This window comes from Aspergillus nomiae, assembly GCF_001204775.2.
Source record: "Aspergillus nomiae NRRL 13137 chromosome Unknown contig00359, whole genome shotgun sequence".
NCBI classification, from domain to species: Eukaryota; Fungi; Ascomycota; class Eurotiomycetes; order Eurotiales; family Aspergillaceae; genus Aspergillus; species Aspergillus nomiae.
Window position 1 is genome coordinate 126 of NW_015378414.1, and position 13,285 is coordinate 13,410.

General features: G+C 44.0%; 5 protein-coding genes across 5 annotated transcripts; 3 read left to right on the forward strand and 2 right to left on the reverse strand.

The window, feature by feature from the left end:
- Window positions 1-965: 965 nt before the first annotated feature.
- Window positions 966-1,992, reverse strand: rps1 (40S ribosomal protein eS1; the record flags this gene model as incomplete). The annotated part of the gene is made up of 5 exons (XM_015551996.1): window positions 966-1,109; window positions 1,163-1,664; window positions 1,756-1,781; window positions 1,829-1,913; window positions 1,979-1,992. 5 exons carry the CDS (start codon window positions 1,990-1,992, stop codon window positions 966-968), a joined length of 771 nt encoding a protein of 256 aa, XP_015403212.1.
- A 1,927-nt stretch (window positions 1,993-3,919) lies between these two features.
- ANOM_006741 (uracil phosphoribosyltransferase) lies at window positions 3,920-4,844 on the reverse strand (the record flags this gene model as incomplete). The annotated part of the gene is made up of 4 exons (XM_015551997.1): window positions 3,920-3,971; window positions 4,034-4,205; window positions 4,261-4,619; window positions 4,684-4,844. 4 exons carry the CDS (start codon window positions 4,842-4,844, stop codon window positions 3,920-3,922), a joined length of 744 nt encoding a protein of 247 aa, XP_015403213.1.
- An 857-nt stretch (window positions 4,845-5,701) lies between these two features.
- Window positions 5,702-8,188, forward strand: ANOM_006742 (WAPL family protein; the record flags this gene model as incomplete). The annotated part of the gene is made up of 2 exons (XM_015551998.1): window positions 5,702-7,852; window positions 7,907-8,188. The coding sequence occupies 2 exons, from the start codon at window positions 5,702-5,704 to the stop codon at window positions 8,186-8,188; spliced, it is 2,433 nt and encodes an 810-aa protein (XP_015403210.1).
- A 706-nt stretch (window positions 8,189-8,894) lies between these two features.
- rhbA (Rheb family small GTPase rhbA) lies at window positions 8,895-9,654 on the forward strand (the record flags this gene model as incomplete). Its single annotated transcript, XM_015551999.1, has 4 exons — window positions 8,895-8,949; window positions 9,033-9,172; window positions 9,223-9,351; window positions 9,415-9,654. 4 exons carry the CDS (start codon window positions 8,895-8,897, stop codon window positions 9,652-9,654), a joined length of 564 nt encoding a protein of 187 aa, XP_015403211.1.
- Window positions 9,655-11,184: 1,530 nt separating this feature from the next.
- ANOM_006744 (serine--tRNA ligase SES1) lies at window positions 11,185-13,218 on the forward strand. Its single transcript, XM_015552000.1, has 6 exons — window positions 11,185-11,454; window positions 11,517-11,587; window positions 11,677-12,320; window positions 12,369-12,459; window positions 12,512-12,880; window positions 12,940-13,218. The coding sequence occupies exons 1-6, from the start codon at window positions 11,322-11,324 to the stop codon at window positions 13,114-13,116; spliced, it is 1,485 nt and encodes a 494-aa protein (XP_015403216.1). The 5' UTR covers window positions 11,185-11,321; the 3' UTR covers window positions 13,117-13,218.
- Window positions 13,219-13,285: the final 67 nt, after the last annotated feature.

The following is a 13,285-nucleotide window of genomic DNA, read 5'->3' on the forward strand; positions in this document are numbered from 1 at the left end:
ATCCATGATTTATATGTATCTGTCTTAAGTGCACATGGCTATTAGATACCAGTATTTGGATATCTAGTAGTTCTTGATCTACTCAAGATGGCTAATTAACTAGATCCCAGCCAGTGCGCTGGGCATATCGCTTATGACACATGTCGATGATTAAGCACACCCTTATCACAATCCATATATAGTAGTTCGGGACCTTACACCTAGTTGATGAGCTACCTGCCCTGTATAGCAGATCCTCTTACAATATCAAAAGTTATGGACTGTATTTGATATTAAACATCCCTTACCTCAACAACTCAAACCCCAATTCTCAAAATGCCAACGTGGTATCTCAATACCAGCCCAATAGTATCATATTAATATGTAGATACTGCAACCGACTGAATCATACTCAACTCAATGGCATCCCGTCTGTCAGTCTACTACAAGCTCTTCAAGCGACAGTTCTGAGCTCATCGGCCTAATGGGTACAGCCGAGCAATAATAGATACTAGGAGTGGAGTGTATGTAGGGTGTGTTGAGTTGATGGGGTGACTGTTGTAGTTAGTGACTTGATAATATCAAGCTTAATGAGATAACTAATAGGTGAATATGTCTTGACAAAGACTGCTAAATGACAGTACAGAGTACTGTTAGAGATAGGGAGACTAATGCTCTGCAAGGCAGTATACATACATGTCCACAGTAGTAGGGCTCACACTAGATCAAACTACAGCACTTGTCACCCAGATCAGGTGAAATATGCAACTGAGCCAGTTCTATTTATTTGCATTCACATAACGAAATCAATTCATAGTCTTTTTGAATTACCGACACCGCCTACCTTGAAACATGAACGACCCTCGTTGTCGTTGATCAGAGACATAAGTTGGAATATTCCCCCTCCTCCTTCCGTCTTCGATCGAGAGGCAGCGACAGTTTTGATTCTAGAGGACTCTGCACTTCCACTGCGAGCAACGGAAGATCTAGACGCTCTCAAGAACCTGCTCCTTGAACTCCCTCTCAACCTTGTGACCCTTGTCGTCGGTGGTGGATTCGCCATGTAGGTTCAACAAAGCGCCCAGGTCGAACTTAGGGGCCTTGAGAAGCTTAACCTTGCGGATGTGGACCTAGGAACATCTTAGTTTCCAATTCAAACCTCGGGATAGGAAGTACCACGAACATTCTGGAGAGGATAGATTCCTTGCGTCGCCTTCTCAATCTCGCGACCGATAACCTCAGGGATAAGCTTCGTGGTGAGTTGAGAAAGAGTGCAGCTGGCGGCCTCGCGTTGCATGATCTCGGTCATCTTCTTCCGGATGGCGCGGATCTGAGAGGAGCGGGCGTATGTGGTCTTCTTGATCTGGTTGGGACGCCTCTTGGTGAAAGCAATGGCAAACAGACGAAGGAGGTAGTCGTCGGTCGTTTTCACGGTGACGTTGGCTTCGATGAGCGACTGCCACTTGCGGACGAGGGATCGCAGTTTATCGGTAGTGAAGTCGAGGCCGTGGAAGTTGGTCAAACAGTTCTTTCCTTGGATCTCGTCCACACGAAGCTTGACCTTACGGAAGGCATGGTCTTCGTCGTTCTGCAAGTCGGCAAGAGAAACCTCGAAAATCCGGCCCTTGAGCGAGTCGTTCGCATTTTTGAGACCACTGGTGCGGTTCACCAGAGTCTTTCCGACACTTTAGAGCTTCTGGTCAGCCGTTCGTCGATACATATGGTTTCGGTTCTTCTCTGAAAGAAGGGATTGAAATGTATATAGAACAGACATACTCTCTGATCTGGAAAGTGGAGGGCGCCTGAACACTATTAGCAACGTTCGCGCAACTACACTAATTGAAACTACCTTCACAGAGTACTCATCCTTTCTGGAGAAAGGATCAACGGTCCTCTTCTTGATACCCTTCTTGCCCTTCGACAAGCGCTTGTTCCTTCAAGACATTAGCAATCAAGATTGTTGTCCCGCATTGCGACGTTGATGTGAGATTTGACATACTTTCCAACAGCCATAGCTGCGACTCAGGTCTATCTTGCAGTGGTCGAAGACAGACAAATATATCACACCACACGGTCTGGTGGAGGGGAGTCGATGGGATTGACGCTGCTGGGTCGGCGGAATAAGAGTTGAAATCGAAATCCCACAGAAAAGTCCGCTAAGCGAGAGCGTCGGCCCTATCCCAGATTATATAATATTCTCCCCCCACAAATAGACCATTCAGACAGTATGATTGGATGTTTTGTTACATGAATCACGTGAAGATACAGCATTTGTATCTTAAAATCTTGACCAAAATAAGTATGCACTATCACAAAGTACATGGTTACAATGTCCTCTATACATATCATCGCATTTTCCTATTTTCCACAGAGTAAAGCTATTTTTATACTAGATCTGTGCAAATTATCACAAATCGCTATCAAAGCATACGGCACTCGGGATCTTTATTCGAGGATGGCAGTTGTAGGCTGATATGATGGAGTGACTGATGGTATTTGGTGAAGTATCTAAGTCGTATTCCTACACATGTCTTCCTTTCTTTACCAGCATGTAGCAACTGCTAAGTCGAGGCATTTTAATTACGGAGGAAGTTCCTGGCTTAGATAGTACCTAGAGTTACATTGGAATTTAAGTGTATACTATGCTGCTTAGCTACTAGTGAAGCGCTCTTAGCCGTCTAATGTTAGTGTGGACGCGAGTGATGTAATTGGCATTACAGGTAGTGCTGCAAGCACTAATCCCCCATAACATACTCCGTACATAGTCTTCATTTCCTCCTCTGCGCTGTAACGCCGTACAGAGTATCAACCCAGGACTCTAAGCCACAGTATTCAGTTCACTGCCCCCTGTTTTTGTGGGGACACGCATTGATATCAACTAGAAAAATAGTAAGTACATAACTAAACCTATGCACGTTGCAGCTAACCAGATAGGGACATCTTAGTTGTCCTACGCGGAACACCAGCTCTAAAGCACCTGCGAACGTTCGAAGGAAGCATGGTAGGCTGCCCCTCCTTTGTGTGCAACCGGGACTTGTAGAGAAGGAAACAATAGAGAAAGAAATATCATGGTCCAATGACTGAGTTTTCGTTCGGCTATAGGGCAAGCGGAAGAAGTCGAGCAGACAACCACAAGGACCAAAGAAGGTGAGTAGGTCTGGAACGGGAGATGAGTGCTGAGGCTAAGAATAGAGTCAGAGAGAACCATTGCCCACAACTTTCGCATGTCTCTTCTGTAACCACGAGAATTCCATCGTGGTGAAACTAGACAAGAAGTTGGGACTAGGGAACTTGTCCTGTAAGGTGTGTGGGCAGAGGTTTCAAACTGGTATCAATTGTGAGTTCATGAACACGCACTACTCTGAGGACCAATTCTGACAATTTCATGCCTTAGATCTTTCTGCTGCTGTCGATGTATATTCAGATTGGGTAGATGCTTGTGATGCAGTTGCCAAGGATACAGCCAACAGATACGAAGATAATAGCGCCGGTGGTCTGCGATCAAATGAGTATACTGTGTCTTCTATTGGGCAGCATACTGGATACGATGATGCAGATCGCGCCGGTGCATATGTGGACGACGATTGATACAAGTAATTCTCAAATATTGGATGGTGTACAATATAAAGGTGCAGTGGCTTTCCTGTGGTCGCTTTTCCAAACTATGACCGATGTTCTGCTTTTTCGGACTTGCTGTTACTCGATAATTTTTGGCGATCAGCTGGCTTCGATCCTAAGGATAATGAATGCTTGCAATGAAATTATTATGGTATAATTCTTATTCATGCCTCATGAACCAGCAACTTCAGCTAAAAATAGTATGCACAATACAACTACATTGTGTTGTAATTATGCATATATGCGGCAAAACAATTTCGAAGAAACCTCCGTAATACTTTATAAGCAGTACTAAACTGAAGCTCATTTGGGTGACTGGGTGTCACAGCGTATAGTATCGATCACCAAAATCACCAAGTCCTGGGATAATGTACCTGTGTGATAGCAACCAGTTAGCGAGCTAATCAAGAAAAAGGGAAATTAGCAGTATACAAACTTTTTCTCATCCAAGCCTTGGTCTATAAAAGCAGTCACGACCCTGAGCTTAGGGAAGCGTTCCGCAAAGTCTGCGACACCTGAAGGGCTTGCGATAAGGTTGAGGAACAGAATACGGTCCTCTGGTACACCCTTCGCCTTGAGAATTTCGACAGCAAGCGTCGCCGAACCCCCTGAATTGATAGCAATTAATATCACTCTATAGTCTAAGAAGGTCTTTTAACCCACCAGTTGCGAACATTGGATCAAGGAGTAAAACCCATCGACTGGAGATGTCAGCAGGGAGCTTCTCGTAGAAAAGCTTCGGCTTGCATGTTTCTTCATCTCTTTGTATAAGTATTTTCCCAATGCGAACTGATCGACAGCAATCTCTCAAGCCCTGCTCCATTGCTTCGCCTGCTCTCATGATCGATACACCGCATATTTTACCTTCGAACTTGACACCGAGATAGGTACGGCCCACAGGAGTTGTCACAGCTTGCTCAACTACTGGCAGGTGGTTTAAACCCTCTTCCACCAACAAACGGATGATTCTGTTGGAATAAAAAATGAAATCGGCACGCCCAGTTCTCTTATCTCTGATCATACTATGGAGTTGTGAGTATGAGCATTCGATGTTGATTCAGATTTCTTTAGAGACGTATGACTTACGTGAGAAGAGCGATCAACTGGGGCGTTTGAGGCAAAACATGGACATTTTCATAGTCTATGTCTTTCGACACTGTTGCTGTTGGTTTCTCACCATCGGGTCTATAAATTGGGCCAACTCCTTGGGCAGGAGAGGGGTTTGCTTCCAGTCGTTCATCAGCCATGGTCAATGAGAACTCTAGTATAGTTCTTAATAGATGGAGGCAAGTGCGAACTTTGAAGGACGCAAAAAAGGAAGCTAGTGGTCCCACTGAGGGTCTGCTAAACTCGGGTGGAAGTAATGAAGTTAGTTGGTTGCAAGGAAAAGGGAGAGACCAAGCAGGTCAAGATAGTGCATGAATATGTACGATAAGTAGCTTGGGCTAATGAAGGCGGGTGGGGGTAGTTCTCTAGTTGTACTATGAAATAATTAACATAAAACCAGTAAAAGAAACATAGTTATGGCGGACTATATGGGTGGTACGTTCTACTAATACCACAAAACTAGTTTGTAGAATGTAACTTAGCATAAGACCTAGTCCATTCTAATTTATACTCAATACTGTGTGTAGTCCGCGACTCCGCGCTCCCCGCTCTTGAGGGAAATGAGTTAGTCTAACTGCAGACGTTCGGGAAACTTGATTTACACCAACATTTCCTTAAAGAACAGCTATAATGCACGATATGTGGATCTACAGGTGATATTGTATCCCCCACAATACTTCCATAAATATCAAATCAGATTGTGGAGTCCTTTTCATAACAGCTTTGTTGGTTCACAACCATACCAGATTATTACTACCTACACCTTGATGGAGCATTCACATCCATGAATGTGTGTAGTAGTTTCTTCAAAGAGCTCATCCCAACAAACCCATCTACTTTTTGCATCTTGTAATTGAAGCCTTCTAACAACTTGGTGACAGTCTTTCTACTGCTTATATACTCTGTTCTCGCAATCTACCTGAACCTGTTTGCCTTTATCAATTCACATAAGAGCCTCATATGTACCAGCCTTGCCTATGCAAGTGGCATCTGAAACATGCGTGAGAAAACTAAGAGACTTGTGACTTACGGTAAACCAAGCTCACATAAGTCTCACAATCGCAAAAACAGGGTAGTAGAGAGACCAACAAGCCCCATTATCTCTGGTGATGCTGGAGTCTCAAACGCTTATCCCTGTTCAAATACCTTGACTCGATCACCAGGCAGTGATTCTCAGCAACTCTGTGGTGTTGACTCACTTGATCATATTCCTGACGCGCACATACTAGGTTCCCAGAATAGCCATGGGAAAGCCTATGATGTCAGCGGAACAAAGCGCAGAAAGCTCCTTCAGGAACAGGCGCAACAAACTCAGGAGCATAGTGTGAGTGCTGGTAGTCATATTGGGTCTATCTTTGCGCATGAAAGTACGACGAGATTTGGCGAAACCGGAGGTTCGAATGGTGTCAAGGCCAATGAGGCCCTCCATATGGTCAAAGCTCGAGATCAAAGTGATGGTTGTAGCCTTCCAAAGGGAGTTCAGGCTGAACCCGCAAGGAATGAACAGACTCCTACAGAAACGACCTACATGCTTCAATCTCCTCGGGATAGAAAGCTTTCTCTCAAAACCGGCAGGCTTTCTACATCATATCTCAGCGCTGTGGATGCAACCAGGCACCAAATGAAACAACCAAGTCTTCGAAAGAGATTAGTTGATTCATTAGACTCAACAGAAGGGGTGCCACTGGATTTTCTGTCAGATCGTGAATGTCAGTCCGACTGCCAGACATCCTCTAGCCATATCTGGAAAGGAACCGATCGACAGCGTACTACGTATATACACCGACTTAAGGCTCCTGGTACAGACAATATCCAACGGTCGCCTAATTCCAGACCATCGATATCTGGAAGGTCTAGGGTTACTTACGCACACCAGCGTTCCTTCCTAAATGATGCTTCTGTCTTGGGCCACAATGAAGAACCCAGCCTATTAGTTTCCTCGAGATACCATAGCCTTAGGCAGCCTCAGTCAAATTCAGGATTGCTATCTCAAACCTACTCGTATGTTGAAGACGAGGAAAGCCTCAACAACAGACCGGTTCGAAGCATTCATGAGCTAAGACAGGCTGGAGACAATGCACGCTTTTGGGAAACAGTGGATTTGATCTTCGAAGATATCGAGGACCCTCACAATTCCGCATCGGAGGTGTGCAATGGCTTTGTTCAATTGTGTACAAAGCTTATGGAGCCTCGGTTTTTAGGCCGTTTTTCCGAGGCTGGCTTTGACGAACGACTGGTGAAATGCATGACAGGTGGGGGTTTTGATATAGTTTCAACCACTCTTGCTCTATGCGCTTATAGATTGATATGCACCAGTGGCTCTTTCTCGTCTGCACCACCGACACCATTTTGGTCCAAACTTTTGGATATATCTCCCGCTCTACTTGACGTCGAAGACAATATATCAGTTACCGCGAAACAGCGATATATCGGTTTATCAAAAGCTGTCCAAGCATCCTTGAAGAGCCTTTTACCACGGCTATCCCTTGCAATACACGGAGAGCGGTCGATATCAACTATTTCACCGCGTCTGCTGATTCTTTTGAATATTCAATCTTCTCTAACTTCCTTTCAAGAGAAAGGCACCAATGTTGATATCCCCTCATCGCTTCTAGCCCTAATTACCGAGTTGCTATTACCCGAAGCTTGTGAGAATGCAAAATTTCCTCTGTCCTTTGAACGTTATCAAACGCTCATCCTGAGTTTGTCGATTCTGGAAACTTATACAATCCTATCGGGCCCATTGGACCCCGACTGCTGCAACTCCTTTCGGTCACTTATTCAGCGCTATAACTTTCTCTATCCGAATCAGGGTGATCAAAGCCGGCGGATTCTGATTCTATACATTCGGGTACTATTAAACCTTACCAACAAGGACCCATCTCTCTGTGAGGAGTGCTGCAGAACTGAAATTGTTGGCGGACTTGTCAAGGTCATCATTTCGGAATTCAGTGCTGTACCTGAAGAAACCACTGGTAAAGAGATCAGCTCAGTGGACACGGTAATATTAGCTTTGGGTACTCTTATTAATCTTGCAGAAAAAAGTGAATCATCGAGAGCTATTTTTCTGGAGTCAACAAGTAATTCTGAATCTTCCCTCGATTTGCTCTTACAGCAATTTTCTACCAGCATCAATTCTGTATCCCAGGTAAGGAAGCCCTATGTACATTCATTCACTTATAGTGCCTAACGCAGAACTTAGGCACACTCCGTTTCCGAAGTGCAGCATAATGTTGCTATCGGGTACTTGTCAATTCTTCTAGTTACGCTTTGTTTGAATCCCATGGCATTGGCCCAGGTCAAAATTTCTCTAGACGGCAAAGGACTTGCAGCGGCACTATCAACGGCCCAGGAGTTTCTTCGATATTATCAAAAGGTTGAGAAAGATTCGCGGTTGCTCGAGACACGACACGGACATGGAGCTGAACTTACGCCAAGATTAGAGCGAATTCTTTCCCAGATACGAGAGGAAGAACGACAATAATGCGGAAAATCTGTAGAACGTCACAGTACTAAAGGACAAATACATTTTCGTATTGCCATTTCGTCTACTCTCGACCCCGTCTTGGATCATGCCTCTTTAAGGCCGTCTTGCAATGGGATATCTCTTTAACTATATTTGACAACAGCTAGTCATGTAAGAAAAAAAACAATTGATGTAAAACTGGACTGGGGACGAATTTTTAAAATTGACGACCCAATCTGGACATGGTAATTGGTACTTGAGGTGTTCGATTATTACATACTTGGGTTGAATAGTTGAAGAGTACCAAGTAGCCATAACTACTAGTTATGTAGATATGATGTATGACATAATAAATAAAATCTTAACTAACCGTTTGACTTGTTTGCGTTTTCAATGGCTGGAACTACTACTAGTACCTCAGGTATCCAGTCAGTTTTGAGACTCATACTTTAACTGATTTGCCACCCGTGCGACAACTCCATCGCTCATCATCAAACACTGCCTCTAAACTGAAGTTCAATTGTTTTGCTTTCCACTCAAGTTCTATCTCGGCGAGCTCCCAGCTATCGGTGCTTTCCTGTTCCTGGTTAAGACCTTGTTCTGACACCCCTTTCGTCGCGACTATAGAGACGCAATCCTTGGTAGCGGGATATATATTTCTTCCAATAACGAATTATATTATCCTAGCGGATTATCGTCCCGCACGTCACTAAAAGCTGTGGAAATGCCTACTGCACCAAAACAGCGAAAGATAGCTATCGTTGGTAGTCGGTCTGTGGGTGTGTATACGATGATGTCTTCCACTTTTGTGGTGAACCAGCTTTTATTCGTGCGGAATCTTGATCACTGACAGAACTTATAGGTAAATCTTCCCTTACGGTTCGATTTGTTGAGCATCATTTTGTAGAAAGTTATTATCCGACTATCGAGAACACGTTTAGTCGAATCATCAAATACAATGGCCAAGATTTTGCAACGGAAATTGTTGACACAGCTGGTCAAGTAAGGATACTGGCAACAAAGTGTCTTTCCAGAAGCTAATGCTGGGTCAGGATGAGTACAGTATCTTGAACTCCAAGCACTTTATTGGGATTCATGGGTATATCATTGTCTACTCGGTGGCGTCCCGCCAGTCTTTCGATATGGTGAGGGTTATTCGAGACAAGATACTAAATCACCTTGTGAGTGCTGGGCGCCCGACGCCGATCCTTTTGTCGACTTTAGGAACTGAGATCAGACGATAGGGAGCGGATTATGTGCCCCTTGTGGTTGTCGGAAACAAAAGTGATTTGAAATCCGAACAACGTCAAGTATCATTGGACGAAGGCCGGGGCTTAGGAGAAGACTTCCATTGTGCTTTTACCGAGGCTAGTGCCCGTCTTGGCTACAATGTTGAGAAAGCCTTTGATTTAATGATAGGGGAGATCGAGAAGTCCCAGAATCCGTCGCAACCCACAGGAGGGAACAAGTGTGCCGTAATGTGATACGGAAACTGAAGCAATGTGAATAAGCACAGAACCTAAAATGCTTCCGCTGACTGTCAGTTGCTGCTAGAAGGAAAGTCTCATGTGTTCACTATGTGCTTGCGGGTGGTGTTTGCAATGGTGTGATGAAGACAATCGTTTTCTAAGCTCCCTGCGAAGTACGTCTGCCATTGAACAGATTGAAGTTTGTTCTGTTTTCCACATTTGCCCTTCTTTCTACCCCTACACTTCCCCATTTGTCTCCCTTATCTCCTTCTCCTTCTACAATCATTATTTCTATTTCATCCTTTATTACCTTTGTGGCGTTCCCCAGTCATTGTCTCTCTTAATAGCCATTGCCTTGGAGATAGTGGATGTTTCGAGCTAAGTATATGGCGACTAATAGAATAGAGAAGTACGGGCTCGAGATTGTTCCAGATGAAATTGGCATGTACTTACTATATGATTTCTTATGAAAACTTATTGGAAGATTCACCCACTTCTTCCAACCCCAGGGGAAGGAGCTTTTTCGGCTTGTCGTAACAAGAGTTGCTCGCTGGCAGAGCGAAGAAAAGGGATGGTAGAACTGAACCACCACAGGAACTAACCGGTTTCACATCATGGCAAGCAAGATGATACTAAGTCTTAGACCAATGGCGGTCTCATTCTTATCGGCGCTGGCACTGATATTCTACTGCGACAAAGGATAGGCCATGGAGACACCAAGCAGATGTATTTTCATGGAAAGTTACGCTTTATAGGGAAAAAAAATTAACAACTGCGCAGGATCCCTGCTTTTCGGATGCAACTGCTACTAATAACTAATAACTTGTGATGAGGGTTGCATAACTCTGAGAACTCGATGAGGTATCAAAAAAGAAACCTAGTAGGTGCTTAGCTTAACAACGAGCTTCCTGTCTAACTCTAAAGTATATCAGTAGTCAGGCTCTAACAGGTTAATAAAATCTTGATTAATTGATTGCATGTCTAACCTACTAAATGGTGGACTGTATGTACCAAACCAAGTCTAGGCAAGTAAGGTAACTGGTAAGCCGCTGGGTCACGCAGGTAGCTGGGTCAGCACCGTATTCCATAGAAAATTGTCTATTTTCAAATATCAATATCTCAACTACTGTTAAATATATCGGGCTACAACTCAAATATATTATTAAGATATATATAATCTATACACAACTTATCTATTAGTGAAAAAAGATTAAGGAATATAAATTACCGCTATATACTAAAAAATACTATAAAATATATAGTAATTTACTTTACCCCGGTAAATAAGGATTATTAGAATTTATAAATCTTAAAGATTATTCTCATAGTATATAATAGACGATATATTAAGTTTGAAGTACTTATTAACTAGATTGGCTGAGATATTGGTGTTTGAAATAAGGCCCTATTGTATAGAATACAGAGCTGACCCAGCGGCTTTCCGGTTACGTTAGTCAATTCTGCTGATTAAGCCACTGCCCCTCATGACACAAGAGTTAAACTACTTCCATGCATAGTTTATGCCCTAATGGCTCCAGGCCACCCAAGTTTTTACCCCTCATTGACCGTGACCAAGACTAGGACATTTGTGGCTCCTGCTCAACTTCACTCCACATTGCCAGAATCTGAGAGCCTAACCTGCTAGGACCGACCATCATACTTGCGCCTTCAGTTCCTACAAGATGCTTGATATCGCTGATTTCGTCAGTGACCGCGGTGGAAACCCAAACAAGGTCAAGGAGAGCCAGCGGAAACGGTTCGCTTCAGAAAATGTAGTCGATGAAGTTCTTACGCTATATGAAGGAGCCCGCCGAGGTACGTTTTTCGAAGATATCATTACTTCGCCGAAGGTTAGCAGACTCTGAAACACACTGCAGCACGGTACGAGGTTATGCAGATAGGCTCTCAGCTCAATGGACTTCAAAAAGAAATTGGAAAGAAGAAAAAGGTCCGTGTCACTCATGGCTACAAGTAGTTTTGTTCTTTCTCCCAATCTTCTGCTATCAAAATCCACACTAATATTTATCGCCCAAACAGAGCAAGGAAGATGCAAGCTCCCTTCTCGAAGAGAAAGCTGCGCTTGAACAACGCAAGAAAGAAGCCGAAGACCTTGCTCTTGAAAAGGAAAAGCAACGAGACAGCAAACTCCGAACCATTGGTAATTATGTGCATGACTCGGTCCCTGTGAGCAATAACGAAGTAGGTCTCTACCGCTCATTAAAAGTTTTGTTTGGCAAAGAGACTGACATGAGTCATAAGGACGACAATGTGGTGGTTAGGACATGGGTACCCGAAAATGTCACTGTCGAGAAGCGCGATTGCCTTTCTCATCATGAAGTTCTCACTCGCCTTGACGGCTACGACCCCGAACGTGGTGTCAAGATTGTAGGCCACCGTGGATACTGCTTGACAGGATATGGACTTTTCTTAAATCTTGCATTGATCAACTACGGCCTGGAATTCCTTTGGGGAAAGGGTTATAAGCCGAACCAGCCTCCTCAATTCATGCTGAAGGACATGATGGCAAAAACAGCCCAGCTTGAGCAATTTGACGAGGAATTGTACAAGGTAACAGAAAGTGAGGACAAATCTACAGACAAATACCTCATCGCCACTTCAGAACAGCCGCTGTCGGCTTTGCATGACGGTGAATGGCTCCAAGACAAGGATCTCCCAATCAAGTGAGTGGGGCGAATGCATTATTAATAATCTAGCTAACCAAGATGCAGGTATGCTGGGTATAGCACATGTTACCGCAAAGAAGCAGGAGCTCATGGTAAAGACGCCTGGGGTATTTTCCGCGTCCACCAGTTTGAGAAGGTAAGGAATGTCACGTTATGTGCCGAAGTTCTTTTTTCTCACTGGGTCATAGATCGAGCAATTCGTCCTTACCAAACCTGAACAATCGTGGGAAGCTTTTGAGGAGATGATGGCTACCTCGGAAGAGTTCTACAAGTCTCTTGGGCTTCCCTATCAGATAGTTGCCATTGTGTCCGGAGCCTTAAACAATGCGGCGTCTAAGAAATACGACCTCGAAGCCTGGTTCCCATTTCAGGGAGAGTACAAGGAGTTGGTTTCTTGCTCCAACTGCACAGATTATCAAGCCCGGGCTTTGGAAATTAGGTATGGCACTAAGAAAGCGACAGATGTTAAGAAGTCGTATGTTCATGCTTTGAATGCCACCCTGTGTGCTACTGAGCGGACGCTTTGCTGTATTCTTGAGAACTATCAAAAGGAGGATGTACGTGTTCTTTTGATATTGACTCATTCTCAAAAAAATATGGCTGACACAGAGGACAGGGATTTATTGTGCCAGAGCCCCTTCGGAAATACATACCAGGTGCTCCAGAGTTTCTCCCTTTTACCAAGGAACTCCCGAAGGATAGCACTTCCCAGAAAGCTAAGGGCAAGCAGAGTTCTAAGACAGCAAGTGGCGCGGAACAAGCCACAAAGAAGATACAGGATTTACGGGTGTGAGTGCCAAAGGCGCTGAAAAGTTCCTTCTCTATCTGGAATGATTGCAGCAATGGCGGTAATTGCGATTCTCATTGCACGGTGTTGCGATACAATCATATACTAACTAGCATGTAGAGCATTTGTAGAAGGCAGACAGTCTCTATGAGCATCTTTCGCGACAAATGATAAT

What these genes read in the sequence shown, in the direction of transcription:
- ANOM_006744 (XM_015552000.1), top strand. Translation starts at nt 11,322, where the DNA reads ATGCTTGATATCGCTGATTTCGTCAGTGACCGCGGTGGAAACCCAAAC. An exon ending in ATATGAAGGAGCCCGCCGAG is followed by an intron (nt 11,455 to 11,516) that starts GTACGTTTTTCG and finishes AACACACTGCAG; the next exon opens with CACGGTACGAGGTTATGCAG. An exon ending in GCGTCCACCAGTTTGAGAAG is followed by an intron (nt 12,460 to 12,511) that starts GTAAGGAATGTC and finishes ACTGGGTCATAG; the next exon opens with ATCGAGCAATTCGTCCTTAC.